The sequence below is a fragment of the Oncorhynchus mykiss genome, chromosome 25, assembly GCF_013265735.2.
Source record: "Oncorhynchus mykiss isolate Arlee chromosome 25, USDA_OmykA_1.1, whole genome shotgun sequence".
Taxonomy (NCBI): domain Eukaryota; kingdom Metazoa; phylum Chordata; class Actinopteri; order Salmoniformes; family Salmonidae; genus Oncorhynchus; species Oncorhynchus mykiss.
This window is the reverse complement of record NC_048589.1, coordinates 46,505,610-46,523,934: the sequence shown is the minus strand read 5'-3', so window position 1 is coordinate 46,523,934 and position 18,325 is coordinate 46,505,610. Positions and strand designations below refer to the sequence as shown.

Sequence of the window (18,325 nt, the reverse complement as noted above, 5' to 3'; positions counted from 1 at the left end):
CGGAGGACGGCAGGAAGGGACAGAAGAGAGGAGTCTATTTTTACAAGATGAAGGGTGGAACACAGCTGGTTGAATAAGTCCTTAATGTGATAAGAAAGGATCCAACAGGTAAGTGTGATTATTGCCAGGAAACAGAGACCGTGGATCATGTATTGATACTGTGTGGGCAGTATTGTAGAGAAAGAGAGAGGCTGAGATCTAGTATGAGGGGAAGGGGATACAATAAATGAATTTAAAGAGTATATTGAGTAGAACGTAATTTAGATATAGTCTCAATATGTCATCGTTTTAATTAAAGATCAACGGGGCTGGCAGGTAGGATGTCGTTCCTCCATGTCTCTGGCCCACACTCCAGTACAGTAGGTGGCGGTCATGCACCATAACGTTGGATGCCAACCGCCGATAAACCCTACTGAAGTAGAAGTTTTTACCACGTTGGTCAAGTGGCAGAAGACTCCTGCGAAGTCATCAACACACTACGTTTCTTTTACGGCACATTGTGCATTTTCTGAAGGAGGTTGTTTCAGCAGGACAGTTCTGCAGGAGGCTTTAGGATCACAGAGGCGTCATGGCAGAAGAGGCCAAGAAACTAGCAGGCTACGCTGCGGTGGATAACCATGTCCAGGTCATAACATTTGGTATTGCATTGACGATACATTAATATAGCGAGTTACCTACAGGGGTTTGCTTTAGGGTGCATACTATGTTTACAACCTGACTGTCAAGTCATGTGCAAGTTACTGATGCCGAACAACAGCTATAGGATCTGGCTAGTTAGCTACTAGTAGCTAGCAAACATATGAATTGTGTACTTTTTAGCTAGACATATGACTATTTTCCTAATAGTAATGACTGCACAAAGGAAGTTATTTGTTTCTAAGCCAGCCAGGTAGCATGGTCAACTTTGGCACCACGTGGTTAGCTGTGCAACATGAAGTAATACTGTCTCACCTTCTAGAGTTGCAAATTGTTACCAGATAATGTGAATAAACTACATCTTTTTTTATAACCGTTACTGGGGGTTACAGGAGCATAGATCATTTTCGACCATACTTAACTTGGTATCGACTCGACCAAACATCTATCTTCTAACATGTCTGTGTGCAGGTGGCGCTTTTGAATAGAGAAAATACTCCGTTATTAAAACAAAATCAATTCCGAGAGTTAAATCCAGCAATGTGTAAATCGCCATGTTCTCTCATTGATCGAGACACGTGGATTTCTTCTATGGTATGTTGGCGATCCCACAATGTAATGTGCATCCTGCCACCTACTATGCGGGATGGAAACAAGATTTCCCCCCAAACTGAACTTCCAATAAATCAAAACAAACTTACCTGTTAAAATGGATCTGATCCCTATACAGGCTCAAGAGGAACCTGGGAGGGGGGCTCTTCAGGCGCCAGTACCCCTTGCATGTCATCCAATGTAAAATCTTTTGATTCCCCAAAACTTTTCTGCTGCAGCCACCATGTCTACTGGTAATTTCGACTTCTTTGAGACTTGTGCTGTACAGGTTGTAACTGTGGCAATGAATGCAACAAAGTCCACCTTTTCAACACAGAGCGTGTCTTTTGTCTGTCAGCAAACATTTACTACAGAGATGGAATCCACCATCTCTTCACGGGAAACCCTTCTTATTTCTGATCACCTCAATCCCCACCACCCTCACAGGGCACTCCAGGAACTCGGGATCATGATCCCCACCACCCTGACAGGGCACTCCAGGAACTCAGGATCATGATCCCCACCACCCTGACAGGGCACTCCAGGAACTCAGGATCATGATCCCCACCACCCTGACAGGGCACTCCAGGAACTCAGGATCATGATCCCCACCACCCTGACAGGGCACTCCAGGAACTCAGGATCATGATCCCCACCACCCTGACAGGGCACTCCAGGAACTCAGGATCATAATCCCCACCACAATTGCAACACTGTCATCCTTCTACACTGTCGTTCTTCAGTATACTCTGCACACACTTGAAACATGGCCAAATCCTTGACATTTTGTTACACTGCAGTGGTTTGTGGGTGAAAGCTTGTATGGGGTATCTTACACAAACAATGTAATTGCTAAAAACAGGCCCGACAGGCTTCTTTTTCTGCTTTCACCCAGAGGGTCAGACGCCGGGCACCAACCACACCAGGAATTCTCTTCAGGTGTTCAACCTGAACATCCGTCGTCACCCCTGAGATGACTCCTTTGATTGGTGTTCTACTCCGAAGTTCAAAACACAAGACTCCTGTTGTCCGGATTCTTTTGAGGCCTACTGCAATCTTCCTCTGCTCTTCAGAAATGCAATGAATCAAAAATAAGACCACTCCTGGTCTCTCTGACAGACTCCACTTTCCCAAGCGCGTACTTCACCATTTGACACCTCGAACGGGTTTCCCACATGCATCCTTTAGACAAGTCCGTTTTTGTTCCCGTTTTTGAAACTACTGTCCACTCAGAACGCTCAGTACAAAACACTACCACTCAACACCCCCTGCAACTGTTCTGCAGTAAATCCTCCAAATCCCAAGTTCTTCCCGGCCACCACAACCTCTATTTTCTCTGACTTCCGATCCATTTCTGCTGTACAATTGACAACACATACAGTGCCTTCGGGGAAAGTATTCAGACCCCTTGACTTTTTCCACATTTGTTACATTAAAGCCTTATTCTAAAATGGATTGAATAAAAAATCCTCAGCAATCAACACACAACACACCGGAATGACAAAGCGAAAACAGATTTATACATTTTTACAAATTTATAATAACATACATTTTATTTGCATAAGTATTCAGACCCTTTGCTATGAGACTTGAAATTGAGCTTGGGTTCATCATACTATTTCCATTGATCATCCTTTATGTTTCTACAACTTGACGGGAGTCCACCTGTGGTTGGACATGATTTGGGAAGGCACACAGCTGTCTGTATAAGGTCTCACAGTTGACTGTGCATGTCAGAGTAAAAACCAAGCCATGAGGTCGAAGGAATAGAGCTCAAACAGGATTTTGTCGAGCCACAGATTTGGGGAAGGGTACCAAAAAAAGTCTGCAGCATTGAAGGTCCAAGAACACAGTGGCCTCCATCATTCTTAAATGGAAGAAGTTTGGAACCACCAAGACTCTTCCTAGAGCTGGCCGCCCGTCAAAACTGAGCAAACGTGGGAGAAGGGCCTTGGTCAGGGAGGTGACCAAGAACCTGATGGTTACTCTGACAGAGCTCCAGAGTTCCTCTGTGGAGATGGGAGAACCTTCCAGAAGGACAACCATCTCGGCAGCACTCCACCAATCAGGCCTTTATGGTAGAGTGACCAGGCGGCAACCTCTCCTCAGTAAAAGGCACATGACAGCTCGCTTAGTTTGCCAAAAGGTACCTAAAAAGTCTCACCATGAGAAACAAGATTCTCTGGTCTGATGAAACCAAGATTGAACTCTTTGGCCTGAATGTCAAGCGTCACATCTGGAGGTAACCTGGCACCATCCCTACGGTGAAGCATGGTGGCGGCAGCATCATGCTGTGGGGATGTTCTCCGCAGCAGGGACTGGGAGACTAGTCAGGATCGAGGAAATGACGAATGGAGCAAAGTACAGAGCTCCTTGATGACCCGCTCCAGAGCGCTCAGGACCCCCGACTGGGGTGAAGGTTCACCTTCCAACAGAACAACGACCCTAAGCACACAGCCAAGACAACGCAGGAGTGGCTTCGGGACAAGTCTCTGAATGTCCTTGAGTGGTCCAACCAGAGCCCGGACTTGAACCCTATCAAACATCTTTGGAAGGACTTGAAAATAGCTGTGCAGCGACGCTCCCCATCCAACCTGACAACTTGAGAGGATCTGCAGAGAATGGGAGAAACTCCTAAAATACAGATGTGCCGAGCTTGTAGGGTCAGACCCAAGAAGCCTCGAGGCTGTAATCGCTGCCAAAGGTGCTTCAAGTACTGAGTAAAGGGTCTGAATACTTATGTAACTGTGATATTTCTGTTTTTATTTTATTAATTAGCAAACATTTCTAAACCTCTTTTTTTTGTCATTATGGGGTATTGTTTGAGGGGGGGGGGGACAATTTTAATCAATCTACACTGTTAGAATAAGGCTGTAACCTAACAAAATTTTGAAAAAAGTCAAGGGGTCTGAATACTTTCCAAAGGCACTGTATTCTTCCCATCTCTTGGTCTCTGCCTGTCCACGGGAATCCTATCTGTGTCCGTCACCCTGTCCACGGGAATCCTATCTGTGTCCGTCACCCTGTCCACGGGAATCTTATCTGTGTCCGTCACCCTGTCCACGGGAATCCTATCTGTGTCCGTCACCCTGTCCACGGGAATCCTATCTGTGTCCGTCACCCTGTCCACGGGAATCCTATCTGTGTCCGTCACCCTGTCCACGGGAATCCTATCTGTGTCCGTCACCCTGTCCACGGGAATCCTATCTGTGTCCGTCACCCCGTCCACGGGAATCCTATCTGTGTCCGTCACCCCGTCCACGGGAATCCTATCTGTGTCCGTCACCCCGTCCACGGGAATCCTATCGGTGTCCGTCACCCTGTTAGCTACACAATCCTTACTAACCACATAGCATTACAGCACTATGTACCACCGGTATGTTAGCTAGTTACCTAATGTTAGTTGGCTACTAATACATTGAACTAACTACTCAATATTTATTGACTGGATTATTTGCATAATTCTTAGCCATTGACCCACAACTATACTACTTAGCTATCTGCTCTGATTTCAGAGAGCTCTCGCACAGAATAACACAGAATAACTTTACGAAAGCTCAGCACCCGTTAATTAAATTGTTGCCAGCAGCACAGTTAGTCACCAACGCTCTGGATAATGTGGAAACAACCTAACCAGCTCTGACCATTTTAGTTGTCCTGGCAGAGCTGGTATTCTGTCTCATTTGTGTCTGGAAGAAGCTAGCCAACGTTAGCCAGTTAGCTTGGGTGTTTAACTGCCGTTGAACGATTGGCTCAACCCTAATCCTCGTCCAGAGTGCACTCTGAATTTACCAACTCCCAGAGTGCACTCTGAATTTACCAACTCCCAGAGTGCACTCTGAATTTACGACTGGACAGTCTGACAACGCTCTGGATTGACCAACTCCCAGAGTGCACTCTCGCACCTCTGATTGAATTGACGAACACACCCGAAATCATAAAATGTTATTTTTTTTTGTTAACCTCTTGGATCTCTAGGGGCGCTATTTCATTTTTGGATAAAAAACGTTCCCGTTTTAAGCGCAATATTTTGTCACGAAAAGATGCTCGACTATGCATATTTGAAAGAAAACACTCTGAAGTTTCAGAATCTGCAAAGATATTGTCTGTAAGTGCCCCAGAACTCTTTCTACAGGCGAAACCAAGATGATGCGTCAAGCAGGAAATTAGCAGACTCTCTGAAGCTCTGTTTTCCATTGTCTCCTTATATGGCTGTGATTGCGCAAGGAATGAGCCTACACTTTCTGTCGTTCCCCCAAGGTCTTAGCAGCATTGTGACGTATTTGTAGGCATATCATTGGAAGATTGACCATAAGAGACTACATTTTCCAAGTGTCCGCCTGGTGTCCTGCGTGGAATTCGGTGCGCAAACGCCAGCTGCTTGTACTTTTCCATTTGATTGAGGGGAGAAACCATGCTTCCACAAACGATATATCATTGAAGAGATGTGAAAAACACCTTGAGGATTGATTCTAAACAACGTTTGCCATGTTTTCAGTCGATATTATGGAGTTAATTTGGAAAAAAGTTTGCGTTTTGAGGACTGAATTTTCATTTTTTTTTTGGTAGCCAAATGTGATGCAGAAAACGGAGCTATTTCGAATTCACAAAGAATCTTTTTTGGAAAAACTGAGCATCTGCTATCTAACTGAGAGTCTCCTCATTGAAAACATCTGAAGTTCTTCAAAGGTAAATTATTTTATTTGAAGGCTTTTATGTTTTTGTTGAAATCTTGCGTGCTGGATGCTAACGCTAATGCTAACGCTAAATGCTACGCTAGCTAGCCACTTTTACACAAATGATTGTTTTCCTATGGTTGAGAAGCATATTTTCAAAATCTGAGATGACAGTGTTGTTTACAAAAGGCTAAGCTTGAGAGATGGCATATTTATTTAATTTCATTTGCGATTTTCATGAATAGTTAACGTTGCGTTATGGTAATGAGCTTAGGTCTGTAAATAGAAACCCGGATCCGGGTTTGGTAGACGCAACAGGTTAAACTAAGAAGCTAGCAAGAGGTTGCATAGCAAAAGCGTCAAGTTCCGGTAGACAAGCAACGCTCTAGTACGCTCAACTGAAACAATACTGTTCATTTACAGTATACTAAAATTAACTAGTAGTGTATATACTCATTAAGTATGTAGTATGGGTATTCGAACACAGCTGTCTTCTCCGTTTCCCCCCGCTCTCCACCGGATCTCCGTCACACCAAACAGCAGGAGTCACATCAGGATCTCCGTCACACCAAACGGCAGGAGTCACATCAGGATCCTCCGTCACACCAAACGGCAGGAGTCACATCAGGATCTCCGTCACACCAAACGGCAGGAGTCACATCAGGATCTCCGTCACACCAAACGGCAGGAGTCACATCAGGATCCTCCGTCACACCAAACGGCAGGAGTCACATCAGGATCTCCGTCACACCAAACGGCAGGAGTCACATCAGGATCCTCCGTCACACCAAACGGCAGGAGTCACATCAGGATCTCCGTCACACCAAACGGCAGGAGTCACATCAGGATCCTCCGTCACACCAAACGGCAGGAGTCACATCAGGATCCTCCGTCACACCAAACGGCAGGAGTCACATCAGGATCTCCGTCACACCAAACGGCAGGAGTCACATCAGGATCCTCCGTCACACCAAACGGCAGGAGTCACATCAGGATCCTCCGTCACACCAAACGGCAGGAGTCACATCAGGATCGCCGTCACACCAAACTGCAGGAGTCACATCAGGATCCTCCATGCCATCTGATCCTCCTCAACACAATGCCTCCCTTGACGGCAGGAGTCACATCAGGATCCTCCATGCCATCTGATCCTCCTCAACACAATGCCTCCCTTGATGGCAGGAGTCACATCAGGATCCTCCATGCCATCTGATCCTCCTCAACACAATGCCTCCCTTGATGGCAGGAGTCACATCAGGATCCTCCATGCCATCTGATCCTCCTCAACACAAGGCCTCCCTTGTTATCACTCCTTTCAACGGCACCCTGCTCACATCACACTTGTCCCTAATCTCATCCTTCTCTGTAACGAACCTAGAGACCGTAATGGGCTATTAGCTGGAATCAATGCATTCCTAACACAAAGGAAAGATCCATTTTGTGACGGTTTTCCTTTCATTGTACGTTGTAGCCAACCAGGGTACAAGTCATGTTCAAGACCAGCCACTCGTGCTTTGGTGTTTTTTTTTTAGCTAAGGGCAGTTCTTTCATAGTTTAGACATTATCTACCAGCATGTGCCAAGGTAATGTGTTATATTATATAAAATGTGCTGACTGTTGTCTTTCCTTCCATCACAGAACAACCAGGTAGTTGGAGTGGGCAGTGGATCCACCATTGTGTATGCTGTAGACAGACTGGGTGAGGAGACTAGTATCCCAGCGGTTGATTATAGAGCAAGCCAAGCTAGTACTTTATTCATCCACAAACGGGATTCGTGAATAATGTAGGCTGGTCGATGAGCCTTTTTCAAATGTTGTGTTCTCTCTCATTAAGATGCCTTGGAAATGTGATCTAACGTGTGTGTGTGTGTGTGTGTTCCAGCGGAGAGGGTTCGTCAGGAGAAACTCAACATCGTGTGTGTCCCCACCTCCTTCCAGGTGAAGTTGTCACTCTGTGGTGTAACAAAAACATAGACAACATTCCAGCTGAAGTTCCTTTGTGCCTTATCCTCTCCCTCCTCAACTCCAGGCTCGTCAGTTGATTCTGCAGCATGGTCTAACCCTATCGGATCTGGACAGACACCCAGAGGTACAGTCTTACTTCAGCTAGAAACAACTTTACCAGCTTTTCATGTGTTCCAATGCTGTTTTCAATGTTTCCTCTAGTCATTATCAGCAGTAATGTATCAGGGGTCGTGGTGTTCTTATCGGCAGTAATGTATCAGAGGTCATGGTGTTCTTATCGGCAGTAATGTATCAGGGGTCATGGTGTTCTTATCGGCAGTAATGTATCAGGGGTCATGGTGTTCTTATCGGCAGTAATGTATCAGGGGTCATGGTGTTCTTATCGGCAGTAATGTATCAGGGGTCATGGTGTTCTTATCGGCAGTAATGTATCAGGGGTCATGGTGTTATCGGCAGTAATGTATCAGGGGTCATGGTGTTCTTATCGGCAGTAATGTATCAGGGGTCATGGTGTTCTTATCGGCAGTAATGTATCAGGGGTCATGGTGTTCTTATCGGCAGTAATGTATCAGGGGTCATGGTGTTCTTATCGGCAGTAATGTATCAGGGGTCATGGTGTTATCGGCAGTAATGTATCAGGGGTCGTGGTGTTCTTATCGGCAGTAATGTATCAGGGGTCATGGTGTTCTTATCGGCAGTAATGTATCAGGGGTCATGGTCTTATCGGCAGTAATGTATCAGGGGTCATGGTGTTCTTATCGGCAGTAATGTATCAGGGGTCATGTTAATGCAGAATTCTTCCCTTTTCACACAAAAAAAAAGATTAAATGCATAAGAGATCTTGCTGCTTTTTATAAACCCATTTCTAAAATGCTTCTTATTGTAATTTCTGCTCGGCATCAGACTAATTTTGTGCTTCCAGTTGCACTTCTCAATTCAATTCAGGACCAGGCCTTCTATCAGCAGGCAGCGCTCTGACTGATACCTTCTATCGGCAGGCAGCGCTCTGACTGATACCTTCTATCAGCAGGCAGCGCTCTGACTGATACCTTCTATCGGCAGTTAGCGCTCTGAGTGATACCTTCTATCGGCAGGCAGCGCTCTGACTGATACCTTCTATCGGCAGTTAGCGCTCTGAGTGATACCTTCTATCGGCAGGCAGCGCTCTGACTGATACCTTCTATCGGCAGTTAGCGCTCTGAGTGATACCTTCTATCGGCAGGCAGCGCTCTGACTGATACCTTCTATCGGCAGGCAGCGCTCTGACTGATACCTTCTATCAGCAGGCAGCGCTCTGACTGATACCTTCTATCAGCAGGCAGCGCTCTGACTGATACCTTCTATCGGCAGGCAGCGCTCTGACTGATACCTTCTATCAGCAGGCAGCGCTCTGACTGATACCTTCTATCAGCAGGCAGCGCTCTGACTGATACCTTCTATCAGCAGGCAGCGCTCTGACTGATACCTTCTATCAGCAGGCAGCGCTCTGACTGATACCTTCTATCAGCAGGCAGCGCTCTGACTGATACCTTCTATCAGCAGGCAGCGCTCTGACTGATACCTTCTATCGGCAGGCAGCGCTCTGACTGATACCTTCTATCGGCAGGCAGCGCTCTGACTGATATGGAGCTACTTTTCGCTCTACTCTTCTCGGTGTAGCCAGACTATTTTTCTCCTGTTGAATGCAAGTTTAACTTAAAGCAAAACATTAGGAAATGTAGCTGCCTACATTCTTCCTACGGTAGGCCTAAACATTAGAAATATGTTGGCTCGTTTTTGCAAAAAAAAATCCTTGCTCTTGTAAGCTCACTTACATGGCTACCAGCCAAAAAGCTTTCTGTTGTCATCTGATGAACTGAAGCTGTTTCCTGCCTAATGTGTTGCACTAATGTATTTTCTGAAGGAAAAGTGTAGTTGTCCTGATCACTCTATTTGAACCAAAAAACACTCAATATAAAGAGCAGGTTTATAACATATTTCTGAACTGTAACGTGGCCCCTGTTTATGCTGTTTGACCTCTAACCCCTCCCAGCTGGATGTGGCCATCGACGGGGCGGACGAGGTGGATGCAGCTCTCACACTCATCAAGGGAGGAGGGTAAGAAGCTTCTGTCTTATTCACCAGACTAGTCAGGTTACTATCCAATGCTGTCAGGCTCCCAGACTACAGTCAGGTTCTAGGCTAGCCCGTTACTATCCAATGCTGTCAGGCTCCCAGACTACAGTCAGGTTCTAGGCTAGCCCGTTACTATCCAATGCTGTCAGGCTCCCAGACTACAGTCAGGTTCTAGGCTAGCCCGTTACTATCCAATGCTGTCAGGCTCCCAGACTACAGTCAGGTTCTAGGCTAGCCCGTTACTATCCGTGCAGTCAGGTTCTAGGCTAGCCTGTTACTATCCAATGCTGTCAGGCTCCCAGACTACAGTCAGGTTCTAGGCTAGCCTGTTACTATCCAATGCTGTCAGGCTCCCAGACTACAGTCAGGTTCTAGGCTAGCCTGTTACTATCCAATGCTGTCAGGCCCCCAGACTACAGTCAGGTTCTAGGCTAGCCCGTTACTATCCATGCTGTCAGGCTCCCAGACTACAGTCAGGTTCTAGGCTAGCCCGTTACTATCCAATGCTGTCAGGCTCCCAGACTACAGTCAGGTTCTAGGCTAGCCCGTTACTATCCGTGCAGTCAGGTTCTAGGCTAGCCCGTTACTATCCAATGCTGTCAGGCTCCCAGACTACAGTCAGGTTCTAGGCTAGCCCGTTACTATCCGTGCAGTCAGGTTCTAGGCTAGCCTGTTACTATCCAATGCTGTCAGGCTCCCAGACTACAGTCAGGTTCTAGGCTAGCCTGTTACTATCCAATGCTGTCAGGCTCCCAGACTACAGTCAGGTTCTAGGCTAGCCTGTTACTATCCAATGCTGTCAGGCTCCCAGACTACAGTCAGGTTCTAGGCTAGCCTGTTACTATCCAATGCTGTCAGGCTCCCAGACTACAGTCAGGTTCTAGGCTAGCCTGTTACTATCCAATGCTGTCAGGCCCCCAGACTACAGTCAGGTTCTAGGCTAGCCCGTTACTATCCATGCTGTCAGGCTCCCAGACTACAGTCAGGTTCTAGGCTAGCCCGTTACTATCCAATGCTGTCAGGCTCCCAGACTACAGTCAGGTTCTAGGCTAGCCCGTTACTATCCGTGCAGTCAGGTTCTAGGCTAGCCCGTTACTATCCAATGCTGTCAGGCTCCCAGACTACAGTCAGGTTCTAGGCTAGCCTGTTACTATCCAATGCTGTCAGGCTCCCAGACTACAGTCAGGTTCTAGGCTAGCCCGTTACTATCCGTGCTGTCAGGCTCCCAGACTACAGTCAGGTTCTAGGCTAGCCCGTTACTATCCGTGCTGTCAGGTTCTAGGCTAGCCCGTTACTATCCATGCTGTCAGGCTCCCAGACTACAGTCAGGTTCTAGGCTAGCCTGTTACTATCCAATGCTGTCAGGCTCCCAGACTACAGTCAGGTTCTAGGCTAGCCCGTTACTATCCATGCTGTCAGGCTCCCAGACTACAGTCAGGTTCTAGGCTAGCCTGTTACTATCCAATGCTGTCAGGCTCCCAGACTACAGTCAGGTTCTAGGCTAGCCCGTTACTATCCGTGCTGTCAGGCTCCCAGACTACAGTCAGGTTCTAGGCTAGCCCGTTACTATCCGTGCTGTCAGGTTCTAGGCTAGCCCGTTACTATCCATGCTGTCAGGTTCTAGGCTAGCCCGTTACTATCCATGCTGTCAGGCTCCCAGACTACAGTCAGGTTCTAGGCTAGCCTGTTACTATCCAATGCTGTCAGGCTCCCAGACTACAGTCAGGTTCTAGGCTAGCCCGTTACTATCCATGCTGTCAGGCTCCCAGACTACAGTCAGGTTCTAGGCTAGCCCGTTACTATCCGTGCTGTCAGGTTCTAGGCTAGCCCGTTACTATCCATGCTGTCAGGTTCTAGGCTAGCCCGTTACTATCCGTGCAGTCGGGTTCTAGGCTAGCCTGTTACTATCCGTGCTGTCAGGCTCCCAGACTACAGTCAGGTTCTAGGCTAGCCCGTTACTATCCGTGCTGTCAGGTTCTAGGCTAGCCCGTTACTATCCGTGCTGTCAGGTTCTAGGCTAGCCCGTTACTATCCGTGCTGTCAGGTTCTAGGCTAGCCCGTTACTATCCGTGCTGTCAGGTTCTAGGCTAGCCCGTTACTATCCGGGCTGTCAGGTTCTAGGCTAGCCCGTTACTATCCGGGCTGTCAGGTTCTAGGCTAGCCCGTTACTATCCGGGCTGTCAGGTTCTAGGCTAGCCCGTTACTATCCGGGCTGTCAGGTTCTAGGCTAGCCCGTTACTATCCGGGCTGTCAGGTTCTAGGCTAGCCCGTTACTATCCGGGCTGTCAGGTTCTAGGCTAGCCCGTTACTATCCGGGCTGTCAGGTTCTAGGCTAGCCCGTTACTATCTGGGCTGTCAGGTTCTAGGCTAGCCCGTTACTATCCGGGCTGTCAGGTTCTAGGCTAGCCCGTTACTATCCGGGCTGTCAGGTTCTAGGCTAGCCCGTTACTATCCGTGCTGTCAGGTTCTAGGCTAGCCCGTTACTATCCGTGCTGTCAGGTTCTAGGCTAGCCCGTTACTATCCGTGCTGTCAGGTTCTAGGCTAGCCCTTTACTATCCGTGCTGTCAGGTTCTAGGCTAGCCCGTTACTATCCGTGCTGTCAGGTTCTAGGCTAGCCCGTTACTATCCATGCTGTCAGGCTCCCAGACTACAGTCAGGTTCTAGGCTAGCCTGTTACTATCCGTGCTGTCAGGTTCTAGGCTAGCCCGTTACTATCCATGCTACAAGCATACCCATAACATGATGCAGCCATCACTATGGTTGAAAATATAGTGGTACTCAGTATTGTATTGGATTTGCCCCAATGTGTTCAGGACAAAGTGAATTGCTTTGCCACATTTTTTCCAGTGTTACGTTAGTGTCTTGATGCATGTTTTGAATTATTTTTACTCTGTACTGGCTTCCTTTTCTGTCATTTAGGTTAGTATTGTGGAGTAACTACAATGCTGTTGATCCATCCTCAGTTTTCTCCCATTAAACTCTAAATGTTTTAGTCACCGTTGGCCTCATGGTGAAACCCCTCAGTGGTTTCCTTCCTCTCCGGTAACTGAGTTAGGAAGGACGTATGTAGTGACTGGGTGTATTAATACACCATCCAGAGTGTAATAATAGATTCACCCTGCTCAAAGGGATATTGTCTGATTTTATTTTATCCATCAACCAATAGGTGCCCTTTGCGAGGCATTGAAAAGCGTCTTTGTGGTTGAATCTGTGTTTGAGATTCACTGATGGACTGAGGGAACTTAAATGATTGTGCGTGTGTGGGGTACAGAGATGGAGTCATTATTGCACCGTGAGTCTATGCAACCTGTGACTTGTTAAGCACGTTTTTACTCCTGAACTTATTTAGACTTAAAGTAACAAAGAGGTTGAGTACTTATTGAGTCAAGACATTTTAGCTTTTAATTTTTAATAATTTTAATACAACATTATTCCACTTGTCATTTATGGGGTATTGTATGTATGCTAGTGACCCTAAACATCTCAACTGAATCCATGTTAAATTCCGGTGTGAAGGCTCTGCTATCCATTCTCCTCCCTGACTAGTTCTCTCTCTCCGGCTCATAGAGGCTGTCTGACTCAGGAGAAGATCGTAGCCGGCTGTGCCAAACACTTCATCGTCATCGCTGACTTCAGGTGGGTCTGTGTGTTGAAATGAAGTTGTATTTGTCACATGCATCGTAAAGGACGTGTAGACTAACATTGAAATGCTTACTTACGGGCAGAGATAAAGATACAATAGACACAGTGACAAGGAATAAATAGTGAATAACAAAAAATACGTGTCAAAATATCACTGTCAATGACTTATTTTACATGATGATACCTAGCTATGTAGCTAGCTAGCTAACTACAGCTACTGAAACAGGTGTCTCTGGGGAAGAACATACGTAGCGCCGTGGAGCTAGCTGCTTCTCAATGACCAGGTGACGCGCGAGACAACTTTCCCAGCATCATAGCATACATATCGCCGTGGAGCTAGCTGCTTCTTAATGACCAGGTGACGCGCGAGACAACTTTCCCAGCATCGTAGCATACGTATCGCCGTGGAGCTAGCTGCTTCTTAATGACCAGGTGACTTGCGAGACAACTTTCCCAGCATCATAGCATACGTAGCGCCGTGGAGCTAGCTGCTTCTTAATGACCAGGTGACGCGCGAGACAACTTTCCCAGCATCGTAGCGCCGTGGAGCTAGCTGCTTCTTAATGACCAGGTGACGCGCGAGACAACTTTCCCAGCATCGTAGCATACGTATCGCCGTGGAGCTAGCTGCTTCTTAATGACCAGGTGACGCGCGAGACAACTTTCCCAGCATCGTAGCATACGTATCGCCGTGGAGCTAGCTGCTTCTTAATGACCAGGTGACGCGCGAGACAACTTTCCCAGCATCGTAGCATACGTAGCGTTGTGACGTATGAAATACGAGTGACAGTGTAACCAATGTGTAATAACTACGTAAAAAATGTATGAATGCGTTAAATTATGTGACGCACAGTCTTATTCAGGTCCTGATTGGTCAACAAGCTTATTGGACACACGCCAGAGACCCTAAAGGCGTTCCGTAGTCTCCTGTAATTGCGGATGGTCTTTAACATTGTCGATTTATTGACTTGTTTACTTTGGCTAAGTATCATATATATACAGGTTTAAAATACAAAGAAACATGCACTTGCCTAAAAGGTTGAAGTTCACAAGCCCCTGACCCCCCTCCCCCTCTATAGGAAGGACTCCTCGGTCCTGGGCCAGCAGTGGAAGAAGGGTGTTCCTATTGAGGTGATCCCTATGGCCTACGTCCCCGTCTCCAGGACTATAGCCAAGCGCTTCGGAGGGGAGGCAGTACTCCGCATGGCCGTCAGTAAAGCTGTGAGTCACCATACGTCTCACGTTACACCATCTTCCTGTTGTCCTGCTTTCAATAGCGATCGAAACCGAATGCAATTCATTATGGTCTGTTGTAGTTACTGCATGGATTGGTTACATTTCTGGAGTTGACCTAAGTGAACCACTGCACTAACGGAGGTTGAGATGGTTACACTTACTCTATGTAAGTGAGAGGCAGAGGGTTTTGATTGGTCTTCCTGTCCACTAGCAGCTGTTCTGATTCGTCTCTCTCTGAGGATTTAGTGTTGTGGTAGAGCATGGTGCTTGTAACCCCGAGGTTGTGGGTTCGATTCCCAGACCAGCATGTAGAAATACATAAACTTAAGTCTCTCTGGATAAGAGTGTCTGCTAAATGACTGACATGTCATTGTAACTAATGTGATTGGTCCGTCTCCCCATCTCAGGGTCCGGTGGTAACAGACAACAGTAACTTCATTCTGGACTGGAAGTTTGAACATGCTCAGAACTGGAAGGAGGTCAATACCGCTATTAAGATGATACCAGGTACACTGTCTACAAAACACACACAGCTCTGTTTCTATCATAATAGACAGTGTGGCTGGTCAACTTCCTGTTTCTTCAGTGAATATGGTTTTCTCTCTTCCTCCCTCTTCTTCTCTCTAGGTGTGGTAGAGACAGGTCTGTTTGTGGGGATGGCTGAGAGGGTGTACTTTGGGATGGAGGATGGTAGTGTTCGTGTGAGAGACCCTCCAGTCATCTGACCTGTCTGGGAGCTGACACCTTCCACCAAGCTCCCTGTCTGGGAGCCAACACCATCCACCAACCTCCCTGTCTGGAAGCCGACACCTTCCACCAACCTCCCTGTCTGGAAGCCGACACCTTCCACCAACCTCCCTGTCTGGGAGCTGACACCTTCCACCAACCTCCCTGTCTGGGAGCTGACACCTTCCACCAACCTCCCTGTCTGGGAGCCAACACCTTCCACCAACCTCCCTGTCTGGGAGCCGACACCTTCCACCAACCTCCCTGTCTGGGAGCTGACACCTTCCACCAACCTCCCTGTCTGGGACCCGACACCTTCCACCAACCTCCCTTTCTGGGAGCCGACACCTTCCACCAACCTCCCTGTCTGGAAGCCAACACCTTCCACCAACCTCCCTGTCTGGGAGCCGACACCTTCTACCAACCTCCCTGTCTGGGAGCCGACACCTTCCACCAACCTCCCTGTCTGGGAGCTGACACCTTCCACCAACCTCCCTGTCTGGGAGCTGACACCTTCCACCAACCTCCCTGTCTGGGAGCCAACACCATCCACCAACCTCCCTGTCTGGGAGCCAACACCATCCACCAACCTCCCTGTCTGGGAGCCAACACCTTCCACCAACCTCCCTGTCTGGGAGCCAACACCATCCACCAACCTCCCTGTCTGGGACCACCATCTAAACCACAGTGCCTTCTATTCTGGGACCACCATCTAAACCACAGTGCCTTCTATTCTGGGACCACCATCTAAACCACAGTGCCTTCTATTCTGGGACCACCATCTAAACCACAGTACCTTCTATTCTGGGACCACCATCTAAACCACAGTACCTTCTATTCTGGGACCACCATCTAAACCACAGTACCTTCTATTCTGGGACCACCATCTAAACCACAGTGCCTTCTATTCTGGGACCACCATCTAAACCACAGTGCCTTCTATTCTGGGACCACCATCTAAACCACAGTGCCTTCTATTCTGGGACCACCATCTAAACCACAGTGCCTTCTATTCTGGGACCACCATCTAAACCACAGTACCTTCTATTCTGGGACCACCATCTAAACCACAGTACCTTATATATTGGGTCCCAAATGGCACCCTATCCTTTACAAAGTGCACTACTTTTGATCAGCCCTATGGGTTATGATGAGGGTAGGGGTCCTATGTAGCGGATAGGGCGCCATTGGGGAAACCGCCAATATTCTATCACCTATGGACTCTGCCTGATCTGACAGATGGTGTATACAGGTTGTCTGGGAGGTCAACTACAGGTTGACCTCACAACATCTACCATGACATGTGCAGGCTCTACTTGTTGTATATGTTTATAAGTTGAAAAATGCATTAACACATTAAAGTGCACGATGAAAAACGAGGTTATACATTCTTGCCTGCACTGGTGCTTCTAAATAAATGCGAGGTAGAACAGCAATATATTTAGGTGCCTATGTATGGCACACCGTGTTTAAACATATACATGTAGCCTAGTGGTTAGAGTGTAGAGGAGGCAGGGTAGCCTAGTGGTTAGAGTGTAGAGGAGGCAGGGTAGCCTAGTGGTTAGAGTGTAGAGGTGGCAGGGTAGCCTAGTGGTTAGAGTGTAGAGGAGGCAGGGTAGCCTAGTGGTTAGAGTGTAGAGGAGGCAGGGTAGCCTAGTGGTTAGAGTGTAGAGGTGGCAGGGTAGCCTAGTGGTTAGAGTGTAGAGGAGGCAGGGTAGCCTAGTGGTTAGAGTGTAGAGGAGGCAGGGTAGCCTAGTGGTTAGAGTGTAGAGGAGGCAGGGTAGTCTAGTGGTTAGAGTGTAGAGGAGGCAGGGTAGCCTAGTGGTTAGAGTGTAGAGGGTGGCAGGGTAGCCTAGTGGTTAGAGTGTAGAGGAGGCAGGGTAGCCTAGTGGTTAGAGTGTAGAGGAGGCAGGGTAGCCTAGTGGTTAGAGTGTAGAGGCGGCAGGGTAGCCTAGTGGTTAGAGTGTAGAGGCGGCAGGGTAGCCTAGTGGTTAGAGTGTAGAGGAGGCAGGGTATCCTAGTGGTTAGAGTGTAGAGGAGGCAGGGTAGCCTAGTGGTTAGAGTGTAGAGGAGGCAGGGTAGCCTAGTGGTTAGAGCGTTGGACTAGTAACCGGAAGGTTGCAAGTTCAAACCCCCCCCATCTGACAAGGTACAAATCTGTCGTTCTGCTGTTCCTAGGCCGTCATTGAAAATAAGAATTTGTTCTTAACTGACTTGCCTAGTTAAATGGAGGTCAAATAAAAATGTAAAAAATTATAGATGCTGAATGTGCACATTTTAGTTAAGCTCCACCACTACCATCAGTAGTAATGTATTAAAAACAATTGTCTACAAACAAGCACACACCAGCCACTAACGATGTCTTTACAATACCGCGTTGGTAATAAGGCATTATGTTGTTCGACCCAATGGGCCACTAACGATGTCTTTACAATACCGCGTTGGTAATAAGGCATTGTTTTGTTCGACCCAATGGGCCACTAACGATGTCTTTACAATACCGCGTTGGTAATAAGGCATTATTTTGTTCGACCCAATGGGGAAAACGTCCGCGTGAGTATTTTTATTTTATTTGACCTTTATTTAACCAGGCAATTCAGTTAAGAACAAATTCTTATTTTCAATGACGGCCTAGGAACAGTGGGTTAACTGCCTGTTCAGGGGCAGAACGACAGATGCCAATATCGTTAATGTTATTAGCAACTTCTGGGGAAGCTAGCGCCAATACAACCAGCCT

The 18,325-nt window shown here is 47.4% G+C and overlaps 1 protein-coding gene across 2 annotated transcripts; it reads left to right on the top strand.

The window, feature by feature from the left end:
- The first annotated feature begins 399 nt into the window (after positions 1-399).
- rpia (ribose 5-phosphate isomerase A (ribose 5-phosphate epimerase)) lies at positions 400-16,964 on the top strand. Of its 2 annotated transcripts, XM_036962801.1 has the most exons (10): positions 400-625; positions 7,542-7,602; positions 7,786-7,841; positions 7,933-7,992; positions 9,901-9,965; positions 13,552-13,620; positions 14,706-14,847; positions 15,270-15,369; positions 15,490-15,587; positions 15,720-16,964. In XM_036962801.1, the coding sequence occupies exons 1-9, from the start codon at positions 569-571 to the stop codon at positions 15,585-15,587; spliced, it is 708 nt and encodes a 235-aa protein (XP_036818696.1). In that variant the 5' UTR covers positions 400-568; the 3' UTR covers positions 15,720-16,964. The 2 variants fall into 2 exon arrangements, with proteins under 2 accessions (XP_036818696.1, XP_036818695.1); XM_036962800.1 differs by having other exon boundaries at positions 401-625; positions 15,490-16,964.
- The last annotated feature ends 1,361 nt before the right edge of the window (positions 16,965-18,325 follow it).

Coding starts and splice junctions, on each gene's coding strand:
- rpia (XM_036962801.1), top strand. CDS start 569: ATGGCAGAAGAGGCCAAGAAACTAGCAGGCTACGCTGCGGTGGATAAC. Junction 9,966..13,551: donor ACACTCATCAAGGGAGGAGG/GTAAGAAGCTTC, acceptor TCCGGCTCATAG/AGGCTGTCTGACTCAGGAGA. Junction 15,370..15,489: donor CGCTATTAAGATGATACCAG/GTACACTGTCTA, acceptor TCTTCTCTCTAG/GTGTGGTAGAGACAGGTCTG.